The sequence below is a fragment of the Heloderma suspectum genome, chromosome 1 (assembly GCF_057233095.1).
Source record: "Heloderma suspectum isolate Gila_16-S chromosome 1, 16-S_ref, whole genome shotgun sequence".
Taxonomy (NCBI): domain Eukaryota; kingdom Metazoa; phylum Chordata; class Lepidosauria; order Squamata; family Helodermatidae; genus Heloderma; species Heloderma suspectum.
This window is the reverse complement of record NC_139458.1, coordinates 144,738,947-144,756,308: the sequence shown is the minus strand read 5'-3', so window position 1 is coordinate 144,756,308 and position 17,362 is coordinate 144,738,947. Positions and strand designations below refer to the sequence as shown.

Genomic DNA, 17,362 nt, shown 5'->3' with positions numbered 1-17,362 from the left:
TTTCTGAGGACACTGCTTCAATGTTTTTAATGCTGCCTAAATTATTTTACTTTTCTTTCCATGAACACTTCAGCCAGTACAGTTATCATATATTGTGCTATCTATCTCATTACAAAACACTGCACAGCACCACTTCTCCAGACTGAAGGCAGTCACCCTGGATGTTGTATGTCATTACCATGACAGAATTTACTCATATAGATGGAGGGAGCAATCCTATGGCTGCTAGTGAGCAGCTAGATGGCCATAGGATTTATGGGTTTCTGGGAACCAACCTCGGCTCAGAGCCTGTACTCTGAGGTCAGTTCCCTGAGAACCGACCTTCCCCCCCTTCCTTGCTGCCTTGCTTGGAAAAGGAGAGTGGGGCAGCCAAAATCGGCTGTCTAGCTGCAAATGCAGGGCAGGAGAAGCACAGAGGGAACAATCCCCTCCATGCTTCTCCTGCCTTGCATTGGATAGGCGGTCGCCTCTGAGTTTGGAGGCGGCTGCCTATCCCCATAGGATTGTGCCTTTATGTGCATAATGTCTGCAGTGTGCTAAATCACTGATCACCTGAACCAAGCTGGGCCTTAACTCCTAACATGACAGCATTCTGACCTGTTTGCTGTCTGTGATGTAGTCACTTTATACACCACAGCTAGCCAATTGCACCATATCAGAGGCTCACCTGGGCAGAAGCAATCCCTTTACAAATCTGATAAGAATCTGAAATGGATCTTTAAAGGTGAGAAATCTTCTCATAAATTACTCCCTCTCGATAAGACTATCGTATTGCTATGCATTATTGGCATGTGATTTCATCAGAGAGAAAATGGCTGCTGATTCAGTGCATTACTTTGGCTGAGAAAATGCCTACTGGTTAAAAATTGCCTGAACCATTGACTTTGCCCTGGAAGGCTCTATGGTGATGGAGTAGACTGGGAGGGGGGGAGGGGGACTTTTATGAGCTGATTGGAATTGCTAAGAATATAACTGGAATTCAATCTAAAACCCAATTTCCTCTGTCTCTGGAATGAGATCTAACTTTATATAAATTAGCAGTTGATTTAGTGGTGAAATAAAACAGGCATTCCAGCATCGCAGTTCAAATTCTGGTTTTCAAGTCATTAAACTAATACTCAAAGTGGAATATATTCCCTAGGAATATTTATATGATGGCCAAAAGTGATTTGTTTAACTCCCGTGAAGTTGTACTGAACTTTTAAAACGGAATGGCACCAGGTCAAAACTGAAAAGAGGACCATAACTGGATTATGCACCACTCGCAATGCCTCTTCTTCCCCAGATGAGAGAACCTGTTTATGATTTCATATGTTCTGTATCTTGCCAACTATTCTTACCTCCACTCCTCGCTAGCACTGTTATCGCCCCCACTCCAACGGTTTGGTACATGGCCATGCTCCATCCTGACCCAACACACCACTGGCTTCTTCTGAGGATCTGATCATGCTTTTTAATTCGTACCTTTTTTCCCCTTACCTTGACTTAGTTTCCCCCAGCACTAACTCCTTGTCGAGTTCATCAATGCTGTTTCAGATTTCCCATTGTAACAAATGATCTGCTTACATCCCAAACCTAATCGTGATTTTATTAATTGATTTGATTTGTATCCCACCTTTCTACCAAGAAAAATGGTGCTCGAATGGTGCTTTGACCTGCATCCTGATCCTGATCTCCCACACAGACCTCCTGTGTCTTGGTTTCTACAAATCCTCTAGTACCTGCATCCATTCACCCATTTTTTGTAGCGCAGTGCTCAGGAAAAAAAATTCTGAACACATCTGCTCTCATCCCCATCTTCAAACACCTTTCACTGCTGCTCCACAAGCCTTTTCTTTCTCCCTACATCAATCTCTGACTCTTCCATACATGGATTACAAGCAAAGATGCAGTGGCCCTGTTCAAGACCTGACTGAATATCCAGGCCATCTTCCTAAGGCATCCCATTCAACATTAGGACTACTCCCTCTATAGCAGGGATGGGGAACATGTAGCCCTCCAGAAGTTTTGGCCTGAAACTCCCATCACCCCTCACCATTGGCCACACTGGCCAGGGCTGATGGGGATTGTAGGCCAAACCGCCTGGAGGACCTTGCCCACCCCTACTCTAGAGCCCTTCCCTTTGCAAAGGAAACTGGAGCCCAGAATCACTGAGTGCCACTGATACATGTGCCAGTATACATCAGCGAGGTAATGAAAGATGTGCCGTCAGCCTTATTAGCTTCTAGAGTGGAAAAAGGGATAGAGAAAACCAAAGGGGCCTGGCAAGGAGGTGGCCATTTCAGAACAGAACTGGAGGAATGTTCAGGAAAAGAAAGTGAAGGATGGAGAATAGGAGTGGTCAAAGCCATAGGCCTGACCGTGGCCGCGATAGAGATTCAAAGACAAGTACCTGAAGTACCTTTGATCAGCAGAGCCCAGAAGCAGGAGATCCAGGCAATACCAATCTGGCAGATTAGATGGAGCAACACGCCATTCTCTCTTCCGCTGTCCCTGCCTGCCCATGCACATGAGGATGGCACACGAATTACAACGTACACGCCAAGGCCAAAATCACACCATTTGCAGATAAAATCCAAGAAGCGACTATGTGAGTTTGGTCTGTGCATGGAGGCCATGATTTGGACACGTGGAGACACCAGAGCTGGGGACAATGTGGAAGATGGAGGGCAGGGCAGGCACATTCGTGCCCCCTCAATGCAAATGGACAGATTGTGATCTTCCAAGCCAGCCCAGAATGTTGTCGATGCCTATGGCACAATAATGAATCCACTCGGAAGGCTACAAACAACCTGAGAAACACACTGCCACAACCACCAGTACCTAATCAAGCACGCAAAAATCCCAGGGCAATTAAAGGCTTGGGTAGGAGTATAGACCCGGGCACTTTATCCATCAGTGGGGTTGTAAAATTCCCCATTGGCACTAGTTCTGCTGACATGAGGTTGTGCCAGGGAGCTTGATTTTGGTGGGCACTCCTGTCCCATTCTACCACCACCACTTCAGCCTCAGCTTGGACCGTTGCCACCCCTGCGAATAGCGCCAGAAGAACTTCAATATCTCGTCACTTTGTGAATGTCACTGACATATCCATGAACTGCCGGCATTCGTCTTCTAGGCTTCTAAGAACCAACACAGCGCAACAGAGACGGAGGAGCAGTCTGACAGCCCTACGTTCCACTGGAGCCCTGGACTTACTGGCTGCCCTTGAGCGACTTACTATCGCTTGGCCTTTATGCCCAGTCTGTGAAGTGAGAATAATACAGCAAGGTGTTCATGAGGACTAGCACCACAATAAGAATGATAAAGCGCTCTCCCCTATGAACGTCAAGAGCCAAGCTGAATGGGTTCACCATACAAAGCAGGAAAAAGAGGGATTCTGCTGTAATTCAGTTCATCCACCCAAGGCATCCCTAACAGCTTCAAAGGGCATGGGAGCTCCTCGCGTGAGTTAGCAAGGGCAGAATAATTCTCAAGCGGTTGCATTTATTTTATAGCCTTGCCCATGGATGAGGAGAGATTGTTCACCTTGAAAGCTTTTGCAAACAATTCCTGCTAATACAGCAGTCTCCTCTGAAGAAAGAAAGAAAAAAAGCCCTAGGCAACCCGCCATAATGCCGGCCTGGAAAGGATTTTTTTTTTTTAAGATTCATTGCAATTTTTTTTAATTACATATCAAGATAGGAACATTGCTCTCCCTGCAAACAACTCAGGATAGAGGTGCTACCAGATAGTTTGTAGTAAGAGCTTGCAGAGCTGGTGGGAACCTGGCAAATTTCACCTTGAGCAACAATTGCAGCTTTTTAAAATAATCAAAAATTGCAGGGAAGGAGAGCAACAGTAGTCCCCCTGTTCCTCATCCAAACGACTTTGAAAGAAGATTCACATCAGACAGGAGGAAAAAGTAGCCCAAACCGCAATGTTGTTGTAAGACAACAGGAGTAGCAAGGAGTTGCTCTTACCTTGGCTTCACATTTCTTGTGACAGGACAGCTTGCAACCTGTACGGAAACAGAAAGGCGGGGAGCGGGATTGGAGGGGGGAGGTGAAAGAAGAGGGAAATTAAAAACAAGAATCTTACGTTCCAAACCAAAAAACATTCGAGAACTGGGGAAGAAAAGGGGCCTCACCCAGGAAAAACGGAAGCAGGACAAGAAAGAACAGATGAGCAGCAAATCCCCCCTCCGAAAAAAAAGAAAAAAGAAAAACCACACTAAAAACTAAACCATGTTACAAAAGGAGCTGCTTCCAAGCTTTTTGAAAGACTCCTGCAAGAAGCGCCGGGGGGGGGGGGGGGAAGCTACACACCACACGCAGGAGGGAGGGAAGGCAGAGGGAGGAGAAAAATATAAGCCTCTCGGCACGCTGGCACCTCGCCAAAGATAGCCCAGGCTGCACAGGTACGGCAAAGCGCGCCAGCGCACTCCGACAGCTCCAGTCCTGGGGATAATACTAAGCACATTGTTTTGGAGCTGCCTGCCAGCCCACTGCGCTGTCAGAGGCTGCCCTGAGGCTCTGCATTTTTTTGCTATTTGAAGCCCCCCCTTTCGTGACTAAACTTTACACACGCACACACACGGCTGAGTCCTCCTCCCTCTTTGGGGGAGTCATGTTTCTAAGTCGTTAACTCCAGCAAGAATGTTGGAAATGTACAGGCTATGCTCCCCTCCTCTGGAGGCAGAGTCACTTTCCGGTTCTATGGATTTGGAACAGGACCAGGAAAAGCGAAGGGGGTATTGTTCCTCCCCCTACCCAAAATCAAAGGTTATGAAACAAAAAGAGGGGCTGCCTTGGCCCAATTGTCCTATCTCACCTTGCTTTGCTTTGTTCAGACCCTTGCTGCAAAGGGTCACTGTCACAACAAGACAGCAAAACGTGTGCGCTCTGTTCTATGTTTTGGCCAGGAAAAGGCCTTGCGATCAGGATCCTCGCAAGAACCCTGTGAGGTAAATCGCTATTGTTCTCATTTTACAGATGAAGGGAGCAAGGCTGCAATGTGCCCATCACTAAAGACATTATGAGCCCCAGTTCCGGAGTCCGAGTCTCCTATATCAGCCAATGAAACAAAGGGTTGTATCCAATGTCGTGCCAGCAGAAAGGAGTTCACAGGTAGTGGCTTCTCTTCCCTCTTCTTCCCCCAGCAGCCCCCAGAGACCTCCCAAAAAGGCTTTTGTAAGGGCTGGGGGATCCTCCTGAATGAGATGAGCTACGCCTTAGGGTGAAAGTGGGCCCCCAAAATCGGGTAGAGGCACCTTCCGTGCAGAGAGCTCCTGCTCTTAGCAGGTTGTTGTTGTTGTTGTTCAGTCGTTCAGTCGTGTCCGACTCTTCGTGACCGCATGGACCATAGCACGCCAGGCCTTCCTGTCCTGCGCTCTCTCCCGGAGTGCGCTCAAGTTCATACTCTTAGCAGGTATCTCTGCTCAATTTCCAGATATTCCCCCTATGCCTCAGCTTCCTACATAAAAGCCCGCCCCAGTCTGGAGTGTCCTCTGATCCTCAAGAGAAGCTTCCGGGGGCCCTCTGGGGACTGACATAGAGATGAAGGGGGCAGGGGTGTCACCTTCCGTGAACTCCCTTCCGCCAGTGCAATGTTGGATACAACCACAGTTGTCAGCCTCCCCCAACCTGGTGCCCTCCAGATGTTTTGGACTTCAACTCCCATCAGCCCCAACTAGCATAGCCAATGGTCAGGAATCCTGGCAGTTAGGAGGGCTCCAGGGTGAGGAAGGCTGCACTACACCAAGAGTTCGTTAAAAAAAAGCTTAACCCTTTTATTTGAACTGTCAAGTGCGATGTTTTGGCCGTGCTCTACCAAAGAAAACAAACGTTTTGCATTTGTGACTTCCTTGGCATCCACATATGACATGGAAGTCATCACCACCTGCAACCAACCCCAGTGGTCTCCATTCAAAGAAAATGAGTGAATACAGTGAGTTAAAGGGCTTTTCTACACAAGGCATTTATTGTGCGCTCATCATTCCCTACTCATGGTTGTCTACGGGTTCTGTAGATGATGTGATGAACCTCCAGTTTTGCTTCTGTGTCTAACCAGCACTTTTGGTTAGGTTTTTTTAGAGCAGGGAAAATGCAGCATTTAATTGTGAAAGGGGGGGGAGTGTGATTTCCTATTGTGTATTTGCACTATTCCACTATACTATAATTTTTGTGAACCGCCCAGAGAGCTTCGGCTATTGGGCGGTATAGAAATGAAATGAAATGAAATGAAAAGAAATGAAATAAATAAATAAATAAATAAATAAATAAATATACCACAGTGCCACCTAGAGGTTATGTAGAGAAAAAGCAGGAAAGGAAACACACTGGAGTGCTCATATCTCAATGCTGCCACGAAACCAAAAGTAGATAAAGCAGATGTTTTTCTACATGAGGCTGATTAACAGCCTGATGTAGAAAAACTCAAAGAGGAGGACTTTGTCCCAAAGACTAGCTCCTGGTTGCAGGCATAATGACTATGAACTCTTCCCATTCACTTGCATCTTAAAATTGGGGGAGGGGGGGCGAGCATTGTTATAATATTTTCTGTTTTCTCATTTTAACCCAAACAATCCCCAATAGCTGAAAGATGAAGCTGGTCACATTGGAACTAGAAGCCTGGCACAGCTGCTTAGCTAGGTAAACATGGTCACGTGGGAATCTGAACCAACAGCACAAGTCCAACTTTCTATCCCATACCACAGGAGCAGGCAGATTTCAGGCTTGTCAGGTCTACTTTGGTTTTTATAAGTAGAACTCCAGTATCCACCAACCAGAGCCAGATGCAAAAGATGCACACTCAGAATTAAAATGCAGGCAGGGTGCCTCTGTGCACATTATGAGCTTAGGAATTTGTTTTGAGGACCAGAAGTGAACTGAGCCCACATAAGTGTCCACTCCTGCTTCCCCCAAGCTTTCATGTCAACGGCCTAATTTAGAGAAAGTCATTTTTGGTAATGCTATCGTTAAACAATTAAGAGTCAGAAATCCTTGCCAAACTATTGCAAACTACCCGAACAGCTCCCAGTAGATCCCAGTCTATCTTCTGCCCAGTGCTGGCTCCAGGTTTTAGAGGGTCCTTAGGCAAAACACCTTCAATGGGCCCCCGTCATCCATGACTCTGCCTTCTCACCACCATTGTCCCCAGCGGCTCTTGTTCCTCGTCCTCTTTCTCATCATTGCTACCCCTGCGTTGCTGGGCAGGCAGAGAGCCAGGGAGCAGGCAGGCAGGGGCATCTCCTGCTCCTCCTCCTCACTGTTGTCTGTGCCAGAATGAGAGGCCAGTGAACAAGCAGATGGCAATGTGGAAGGGGAGGTGCAACTCCCAGGGAGCTCTTGTCAGTGGGCCCCTGCTGAGCTGTGGGCCCTCAGCCAGTACCCAACCATGCCTACCCTTGACTCCCTGCTTCTGCCCATCCCCTGCTCTACTGGTTCATCTCTCAACTGAAAGAAAAGCTGAGGCAGGGTGGAGGGAAACAAATCTTCCACCTACGTTACAGGAGGTGATGAACATTCCTCCTAGTTTAAGAACAAAGTAGGCAAGGAAAGAGATTTGGGGAAAACATGTGTATCTTCAACCACCCTGAGGCTATTAAAATTCATTTATATTTTTGAGTGTCATTCAGCCCAAGAAAGAACAAAACCAGATGAATTGCTTTTGCTCCCCTTTTAAGATCATAGAATCATAGAACAATAAGGTTGGAAGGAGCCTACAAGACCATCCAGTCCAACCCCCAGCTCAGTGCAGGAATCCAAGTCAGAGCATTCCTGACAGATGGCTATCCAGGCTCATCTTGAATGCCTCCGGTCTGGGGGAGCCCACCACCTCCCTAGGTAATTGGTTCCATTGTCGTATTGCTCTAACAGTCAGGAAGTTTTTCCTGATGTTCAGCCGGAATCTGGCTTCCTGTAACTTGAGCCCATGATTCCATGTCCTGCACTCTGGGATGATCGAGAAGAGATCCTGGCCTTCCTCTCTGTGACAACCTTTCAAGTACTTGAAGAGCACTATCATATCTCCCCTCAGTCTTCTCTTCTCAAGGCTAAACATGCCCAGTTCTTTCAGTCTCTCTTCATAGGACTTTGTTTCCAGTCCCCTGATCATCTTTGTTGCCCTCCTCTGAACCCTCTCCAGCTTGTCTGCATCCTTCTTAAAGTGTGGTGCCCAGAACTGAACACAGAACTCCAGATGCGGCCTAACCAGTGCTGAGTAGTACTTCACAGGATTTGGAAGCTATGCTTCTATTAATGCAGCCCAAAATAGCATTTGCCTTTTTTGCAGCCACATCACACTGTTGGCTCATATTCAGCTTGTGATCTACAACAATTCCAAGATCCTTCTTGCTTGTAGTGTTGTTGAGCCACGTATCCCCCATCTGATACGTATCCAGATCACTTTGAATTTTGTTTCTGTCTTCCAAAGTATTAGCTATCCCACCCAATTTTGTGTCATCTGCAAATTTGATCAGCATTCCCTGCACCTCCTCCTCCAAGTCATTAATACAAATGTTGAAGAGCACTGGGCCCAGGACTGAGCCCTGCGGTACCCCACTCGTTACCTCTCCCCAGTTTGAAAAGATCCCATTGATAAGCACTCTGTGAGTCCGATTCTGTAGCCAACTTGGATCCACCAGATCGTTGTTTCATCTAGCCCACTTTGAGCTAGTTTGCTCACCAGGATATCATGGGGCACTTTGTTGAAAGCTTTGCTGAAGTCAAGGTATATTGTGTCCACAGCATTCCCACAGTCCACAAGGGAGGTTGCTGTTGTTGTTCAGTCATTAAGTCATGTCCGATTCTTCATGACCCCATGGACCATAGCACGCCAGGCCTTCCTGTCCTCCACTCTCTCCTGGAGTGTGCTCAAGTTCATATTCATTGCATCGGTGATGCTAACAAGGGAGGTTACTTGATCAAAAAATGAGATCAGATTTGTCTGGCAGGATTTGTTCTTGACAAATCCATGTTGGCTTCGAGTAATCACTGCATTGTTTTCAAGGTGCTTACAGATGGAATGCTTTATAATCTGCTCCAGAATTTTCCCAGGGATTGATGTCAGACTGACTGGTCTGTCATTCCCAGGTTCCTCCTTTTTACCCTTTTTGAAGACAGGGACAACATTAGCCCTCCTCCAGTCATCTGGCACTTCACGCATCCTCCATGATTTCTCAAAGATAATAGACAGTGGTTCTGCAAGTTCTTCTGCCAGTTCCTTTATTACTCTAGGATGCAGTTCATCTGGCCCTGGAGATTTGAACTCATTCAAAGCAATTAGGTGTTCCTTGACCATATGCCTATCAATCTCAAGCTGCAATCCCGCTCCTTCAGTCTGTACTTCACCTTTGCCAGGGGGAGTCATAGACCCTCTTTGGGGAGAAGACTGAGCCAAAGTAGGAACTGAGCACTTCTGCCTTTTCTTTGTCATCTGTTATCATTTTGCCATCCTTATTTAATAGCTGAACCACCATTTCTTTCCTCTGCCTTTTACTCTGCACGTAGCTGAAGAAAGCTTTTTTGTTGCTTTTAGCATCCCTTGCTAACCTCAGCTCATTCTCAGCTTTAGCTTTCCTGATGCCATCTCTGCAATTCTGTGCTACCTGCCTGTACTCTTTCCTTTGTTGCTTGGCCTTCCTTCCACTTCCTATATGTGTCCTTTTTTGTTTTCAGGTCATCTCTAAGCTTTTTGTGAAGCCACATTGGCTTCTTCTGTTGTCTTTCACTTTTTTTTTCTTGTTGGAATTGTTTGTAATTGTGCCTTTAGAATTTCCTTTTTTAAAAACTCCCACCCATCTTGGACTCCTTTTCTCGTTGGAGTTGCTTGGACCTTATTGATCATTGTGCTGAGTTTATTAAAATCAGCTTTCCTAAAATCCACGGGTTTGGCTACACTTGGCTTTTGCTTCCTTTAGAACCATGAACTCAAGTATAACAGATGCTGCTGTTGCACTGGCACATTTAGTAGGGGTAGTTGCATAAAGCACTGGGAAGAGGGTATGTATACTTAAAAGTGTTCTCTTTAAAATGTTCAAGTTGAGGGCAGACAGGAGGGGGTAGAGGGCTACACATCCTAAACTATAAACACATACATGGAATTTCATAGGGATGACTCAAGTCCACGAGTGCACAGCATGTGGGTCACACTAGCTCTCTCTTGATCATTGTATAGAACTTTGATGCAAACCTTGAGCTCCTGATGGAATTGTTTCTCAGGGTCTCGTCTTTACCGTTACTTTAAAATGGAAACACTGTCATCATTTGTTTTTAACCTTTTCATTCCTTTGGTACACTCCAACACATGATACAATTAACTGTTTAAATTTATAGTTTCCATTCCCATTGGAATATAAGTGCGCAAGTATGTAAGCACTGTTAAGTGTGGTTAAAAAACAATGTGCAACAGGAGGAAGTGAGAAAGTGGGGAAAGAGAAGAGGGGAGGCCAGCAACGGCAGCCTCCACTGGGGCACAAAAACTGGATCACCACAGCTGGACTCCCCCCTAACCCACCCACCCCACCCAAAAACAGGTTCTGAAGAGGCCATCCAAGCTTCCCTGCCACAGCTAAACAAAAACAGAAAGCAAAGAAAGCACAGGGCAAGCAGAAAAGAGCCAGCTGGATCAGAAAGTAATGTGCACACGATGGCCACAGATGATCAATGGCTACTATTCATGATGGCTACGTATTACCTCCAGTATCAGAGGCAGTATGCTATGTATACTAGTTGCTGGGTAACATGGGTGGGAGGGTGCTGTTGCACTCAAGTTCTGCTTGGAGGCTTCCTGAGAGGCATCTGGTTCACCACTGTGGAAAACAGAGTGCTGGATTAGATAGGACTTTGGTCTGATTCAGGAGGGCTCTTCTTATGTCCATATGTTCTTATTGGGCTGGACTGCCCAAGGACAGAAAAGGGGGCTAACGGGGGACGCGGGGAATCTAAGTGACAACTCACCTAGTACAGTGCACATGCAATACACCTATGGGAGTTGGTCCCACTGAAGCAAACGGAGCTTACTTCTCATTAAACAGGCTCTTGCTTTAAGATGGCAGTCCGAGGGTCAGTTTAGCTCATCCTGTAATGGCGGATGCACCAGTACATCACGTGCCATGTAGAGCCATCATTTCAATTCTGTTCCCAAGTGGTCACCGAAGAGCCATGCCTCAGCAGCATCAGGGAGGCCTGAGCATGTGGCTTGCAGACCCCCAGCAGTCATCTGCGTGTCAGGTTCGGGCTAAAGGGCCACCAGTTGTGGAATGAGCTTCCCAGAGAGATTCGCCTGGTGCCTACATTGTGCTGCTTTCGGTGCCAGATGAAGACCTTTTTATCCTCCCAGGCACTTCTGTTTTTCAGTTTATTTTATATCAGGTATTGCATTTTAAATTTTTGCAATGCTGCCAGCTTCTGTTTTTATATTGTAATTTTAAACTTTTAAGTTGTTATATTGTACTGTGTCACATGTATTTTATAGTTTCAATTGTTGTGAACCCGAGCTTTGGCTATTGGGCAGTACAAAAATGTAATAAACAAATAAATAACCCTTACGTGTTTACAGAGAAAAAAAAGAATAAAACACGGTTTCCACGGGGCTCAGAAATCAAAAAAACAAACATCCTTTTAAATGATTTTAGCATTTCAGGATTTTACATGATTTTGACGGTTTGGTTCCTAGTTTTGCTCTGACGGAGAAGCAGCCCAAGATCTCCACCCAACTGTGGTCTGGTAACTAACAACATAGGCAAGTAAAGTTTTTTGCAGATGGGGGGTGGTAGGGGGGAGCTTATGGTCACATTACAAAATGCAAGTGAGATGTTATAATCTGACTCATGATGCATTTCCTAGGTGGCCCTTCCTTGCTGAACACACTGTTCACCCATGCATGAAAGTATGTATTTGAGATTTCTTAGTTTGTTAATTTTTAATGTGCTGCTGGCTGATTTCGTGCTCCACTGAATGAGCACTTAACAAATGCATTTAACTGCTTATTTTTTTTCAATCAAATGAAAACTTTGCCTTCATCAAAACAGATGAAAGAGGGCCTGCAATGTACACACACCAATCCAGTTACAGTGCATTTCACATTTTCAAAGCACTTTGCATGCACACATTGTCATACTCCTTATTCCTTACAACAGCCCTATGAGGTAGTCCAGTATTGTAATTTTCACTCTGCAGATAGGGCTCAGGGTAGAGTGGGGCCAAAAGTGAGAGCACAGTGCCTTGCCTCAAGCCATCTAGCGAGTTTATGGCCAAGGGGAGATTTGAACTGGTAATTTTCCAGCCATACCAGCCCTTTAATGGAGCCAGCCATTAACAAATCAATCAAAATCAAACTTCATCTTTGGTAAATGGCTTAGGGTTTATTTGTGGTACAGACCATAATAGTTGAACAAACATAGCAGAGGACCATGGGTCTCTGCACTCTTTCTTATTCCATTCACAGTAACTTGTTACATTTGGTTTAAAAATCTCCACTGCCAAGTAACTCTTTCCTACGGTTATGATCAATATATAATCACAGTGTTGAAAAGGTGAAGGACACTGAGAAGTGTTGGTCCAACATGTAAAATCGAGAGGATTGCCAAGGGGAGATATTGCCCCCCTTTTTGATGCACTTATTCCTTTGGTTCCCTCCACCCCAGGGATGTCAGAGAAATCCACAACAGAACTAAAGGAGTTCAGATTTTCATGAATCTGACCCATGGATTCCACAGCGGACTGGCTTTCCCCCTGTTGGGCAGAATCCATGGACTTGCAGTTTTCTAATTTTTCCGATTTTGCACAAATTTTGTTGTAGAAAAATATGATTTTTTTAAAAAAGACCAAAAATGCACATTTCCCCCATAGGGTAAAGCATAAACATGCGCATTTGGGGGAAATCTGCGCATTCTGCATGCACGAATTTGCACGAATTCGGAAACAAAAAAATCTGATTCCGTCTTTGTGCAGACAGTGGAACGAAAGGCGCCTGACAATCCATGAAACACAGCTGGAACAGATTTTACATGATCTGTACATCCCTCCCCCCTCATCACATTTTTGGTGGTCCTTAACTGCGGCACCGGGTCCCTCCTTTCCCTTAGTATTATTTCTCCTGGTCCTTCTCAGCTGTACTCAAATTAGCTGATATGCAGCCTTGTCTTGTCAGTTTCTTTCTATGCTACCTACTCCCCTTCACAGCTCCCTTTGACAGCTGAAATAGAAATTGACCAGGCAAGATGGCACATATGGGACAACCATAGGTGCACACTTGTGCACCTGCAGAAGACTGACAAAATAATAATATTTTTAAAATTGTGAGCCCAATTGCACATTTTTGAGCTAGCGAAAAATAAAAAATAAAAAGGCGGTGAATGAAAAGAGGTCGTGATCAGAACAGGCAGTTTTTGCAACAAAGTCCCCGGCGGTATGTGACGGAGCCGGGTGGAGGACTGAGGGGGAAGGAGGGGAAGAACAACCCATGACAAGCCCGATTGTCTGTCAGGTGTACTATGGGCTGTTCAGCAAGCAACCCACACTGCGTAGCTCATTTGTAGGAGTGGCTTAGCATGACGTGCAAACCCACCCACTGACTTATTACAACGGGACTGGATACAGCGGGGTGTCAAGCTGAACCAGCTCCACCTTTAAAGTGCAGCTCTCTTCATGTTGGTGCCAAATTCCCCCTAGCTGGGGATGTGGCCCTTTTGAGATCTGTTGACAAAAAACACCCGCGCAACCCTGCATATGCGCCTATGGCTGGATCAGTTTAAGGGGGCTACATTTCTGGATTTATGCACTGCAAAGTCATCCTGCTCCATCCCCTTGCCTCTCCCCACCCCACCCCACAGCTCAAAACCTTGGGACACTGCCAGCTGAGCCTTGGGTTGGGTCAAGTTCAATCACCCCAGAGCAGTTTACATTGGCGGCTACAGCCCCTGCCAGAACAGCATCTGTTACTTTGATACACAAGACAGCCATTGTTCTTGGAAAGGAAAGGTTACAGGAGCAGGGGATTGCTGTACAGGATATGTTACCTTTGCATTTTTAGGCCAAGATTTGAACAGTAGAGAAAACCTGGCCTAGCAGCTAGCAGAAGGGGAGTCGGAGCCCGGACTCTTGGACTCTGCTCAGTTCTCTCTGGGACAAGAATGCAGCCAAGTCCAGACTTGCGAACTGTACTTTTCTGGGAAGTGGGCTATCAATATCTGGGAAGATCTGCCTCTCCCAACAGTTTTTGCACCTTATCTATCAGACTCTCTTTGTTCTGGTTAGCGTTATCTAAAAGTGCTCTCAGCTTCCATAAGGTTACCTAAACAGTTTTGCAGGCAACTCAGGTATGCTTGGCAAACTGAGATGCTCAATCAAACTACAGCACCATGCGAGAGCTAAGTTGCCTGCAAGTGAATTATCCTACCTCCGTTTCCCTGGGAGTAAACATCATTGAACACAGTGAATCTTACTTCTGAGCCAACATGTATTGGATTGCACTGCAAGATAGATGTAATATGTTTCATTCATAAGCTTTGCAAAAGGTCCTGCGCAAAGAGGCTCTGTGTTAAGATTAGAGCACATGAGTGAAGCAAAAGAAGAGAGACTTCCAGCCAGGTGGTATACTGGCACCCAGAGAGTGACTCCCAAGGAAATGTGCATAGGCCTGCAGCCTTAGCTCTATTGTTCAGAATAACAGTATCAAGTATCTTAACAGCTTTGCTTTCAACAAAAAAATGTATGAATGCAATTCTGAAAGTATGTAAATATTAAAACTATCTGTACTAGGATTCTTGCCTTTACTTGCAGCATGGAATCAAGGGGTGGGGACTTTACAGTCAGGACACGGAGCAAGGCAAGCAGCAAATGATTCAGGAGCAATGCTCATTCACCCAAACATCAAACCCCTGATCATGGACGCTTACTTAACCTGGAAAGCTCAACAGTCCTAGAAAGCAGCACTTCACTTCTTTGTTCTGTAGTGAGCTCTCTCCATAACAGGCCCTGGACAAACCATAGAGCTTTGGTTTCTTCTTCAGTTGATCAGCAGCACACAGAAGCCTGTGGATTCCACAGTTAGCTGCCACCCACCCACCCCAACCACAGACACACAACATCCCAAGGCCAACAAGAACTGGGGAATTTCCACAGAATTCCTTTTCTTACAGCTTACAGCCACCCAACTTGCATTCTTTTTCCTCCAGACATCAAATGTTGCCAGGTCTCTGGTATCCTACAGCCTGAGACTCATGGAATGGGGTGCAGTGGTGTCATGGGGTGGGCCTTCGTGATGTCATGGGAACAAGGCATTCTCATGTCACATGGCTGCCAACTCTTAAAAGACAAAAAATATGATAGTGACATAGGGCCGCAGGATATGGCCTAGAGGTAAAGGGGTGGAATTACAGATATGAAGGGCCAGAAAAAATGGCTGTGGGGAGGGGTTGAAATCAGGATTTTTTTTGTTTGTATGTTTGTTTGTGTTTGTTTGTTAGACTGGGAAAGGTTTCAATTATTCCAATATTAAGAATCGTAAGGACTATTGCCCATCAAGAGTGAACACCTGGAAAGCAGGCTAAAGAGGCAAGCACACATGTCACAGACTTCCACAGTATGGAGAGATGTACCATATTTCTATTTAACTTATAATAATTCTTTCTAAGAAGCAGTGACAGATTTTATTTTCTTGGGCTCCAAGATCACCGCAGACAGTGACTGTAGCCATGAAATTAAAAGATGCTTGCTCCTTGGGAGGAAAGCTATGGCAAACCTAGAGAGCACAGTAAGAAGCAGAGACATCACCTTGCCGACAAAGGTTCGTATAATCAAAGCTATGGTTTTCCCAGTAGCAACGTATGGCTGTGAGAGCTGGACTATAAGGAAGGCTGAGCGCCGAAGAATTGATGCTTTCGAACTGTGGTGCTGGAGAAGACTCTTACAAGTCCCCTGGACTGCAAGGAGGTCAGATCAGTCCATCCTAAAGGAAATCAACCCTGAGTGCTCATTGGAAGGACAGATACTGAAGCTGAAGCTCAAATATTTCAGCCACCTAATGCGAAGAGAAAACTCCCTGGAAAAGACCCTGATGCTGGAAAAGATTGAAGGCAAAAGGAGAAGGGGACGGCAGAGGATGAGATGGCTAGATAGCATCACCGATGCAATGGATATGAACATGAGCACACTCCGGGAGAGAGTGGAGGACAGGAAGGCCTGGCGTGCTATGGTCCATGGGGTCACGAAGAGTCGGACATGACTTAACGACTGAACAACAACAACAATTCTTTCTAAATTTACATTTATACACAAAGACCTGCATATGCAAATGTTATGCAAATAACTGGCTTCTTTTTTACTTTTTTGGTGGTGCCTTTCCTCTTTATTGGAGATTCATAACGGCCACCCTAAACTTCTTTCATCTTTGGAGCTTCATAACAGCCACCCTAATCTTCCATTTTATAGACTCTAAGATGTCCTTGTTTGCATAGACCTTGGGGGATTGGGGGGAGGATGCATAATTCTAAGATGCACATGAAACATGCCTCTTAGCACTTTTTCATGTGCCTAAAATATAGACACACAAGGGCCACGTTCAGAGGTTTATCTATGGTGTGGATGAGCACCATCATGGCCACACACTGCTCCCTCACCCTTTGCTGCCTTACCCCTCTTCCGGTCAATCAGATCCTGGCTTATCATCCTGAAGCCAAAGTTCCCTGGTTTGGATGTAACAAACTCTGGCTTAATGCAGGATCTCTACACAGAAGCTCGTGCATAATGTAACGAGAGAAGGGGAGGGGCGAGGGAGAAGCATGTAGCCATGGCACTTAACCATGGTTTATGAAGCCATGGACAAAAGTGGAAATACAGCCCTCTATCAGCAGTGTCACCAACTTTGCTGCCCCCCCCCCCAGAAGTAGTAGACCAGCCTTCCCCAACCTGGTGCCAAATGGCCATGCTGCCTGGGAATTATGGGAGTTGCAGTCCAACACATCTGGAAGGTACCAAGTTGGGGGAGGCTGTAATGGACAAATACAGGCTGGGAGACTCGTTTGTTTTACTTTTAAATGCAGGGTGGATGGTTTTTATGAGGAATCGTTTATAATCTGCTTTAATCTGACTATTTGTTTATGTTTATTTATTTCAACATCCCTATGCTGTCCAATAACTCGAAGTTATCTGGATGGCTTACCATAAATAAACATAAAAACCATTTAAAGCGCAATTTAAACCATTTAAATTCCCAGCAGCCCTCCAGCCAGCCAGGCTGGCTGGGGCATGCTGGGAACTGTAGGACTTTTTTTCTGTCTAAAGATGCATGGGATTGCACACTTTGATATAAAATAAAGCCTAAATCCATAAAATTTAAAGCAACATAAAGTACAAGTAAGAAAACTCTCCACAACCCC

General features: G+C 45.6%; 1 protein-coding gene across 1 annotated transcript in view; it reads right to left on the bottom strand.

The window, feature by feature from the left end:
- The window catches only part of TNS1 (tensin 1), a 445,218-nt gene that overhangs the window by 266,134 nt on the left and 161,722 nt on the right, over nucleotides 1-17,362 (bottom strand). Inside the window, exon 3 of the mRNA XM_084806390.1 lies at nucleotides 3,963-4,000. Coding sequence (XP_084662516.1) covers nucleotides 3,963-4,000 — 38 coding nt within the window. The remainder of the gene's footprint in view (nucleotides 1-3,962; nucleotides 4,001-17,362) is intronic.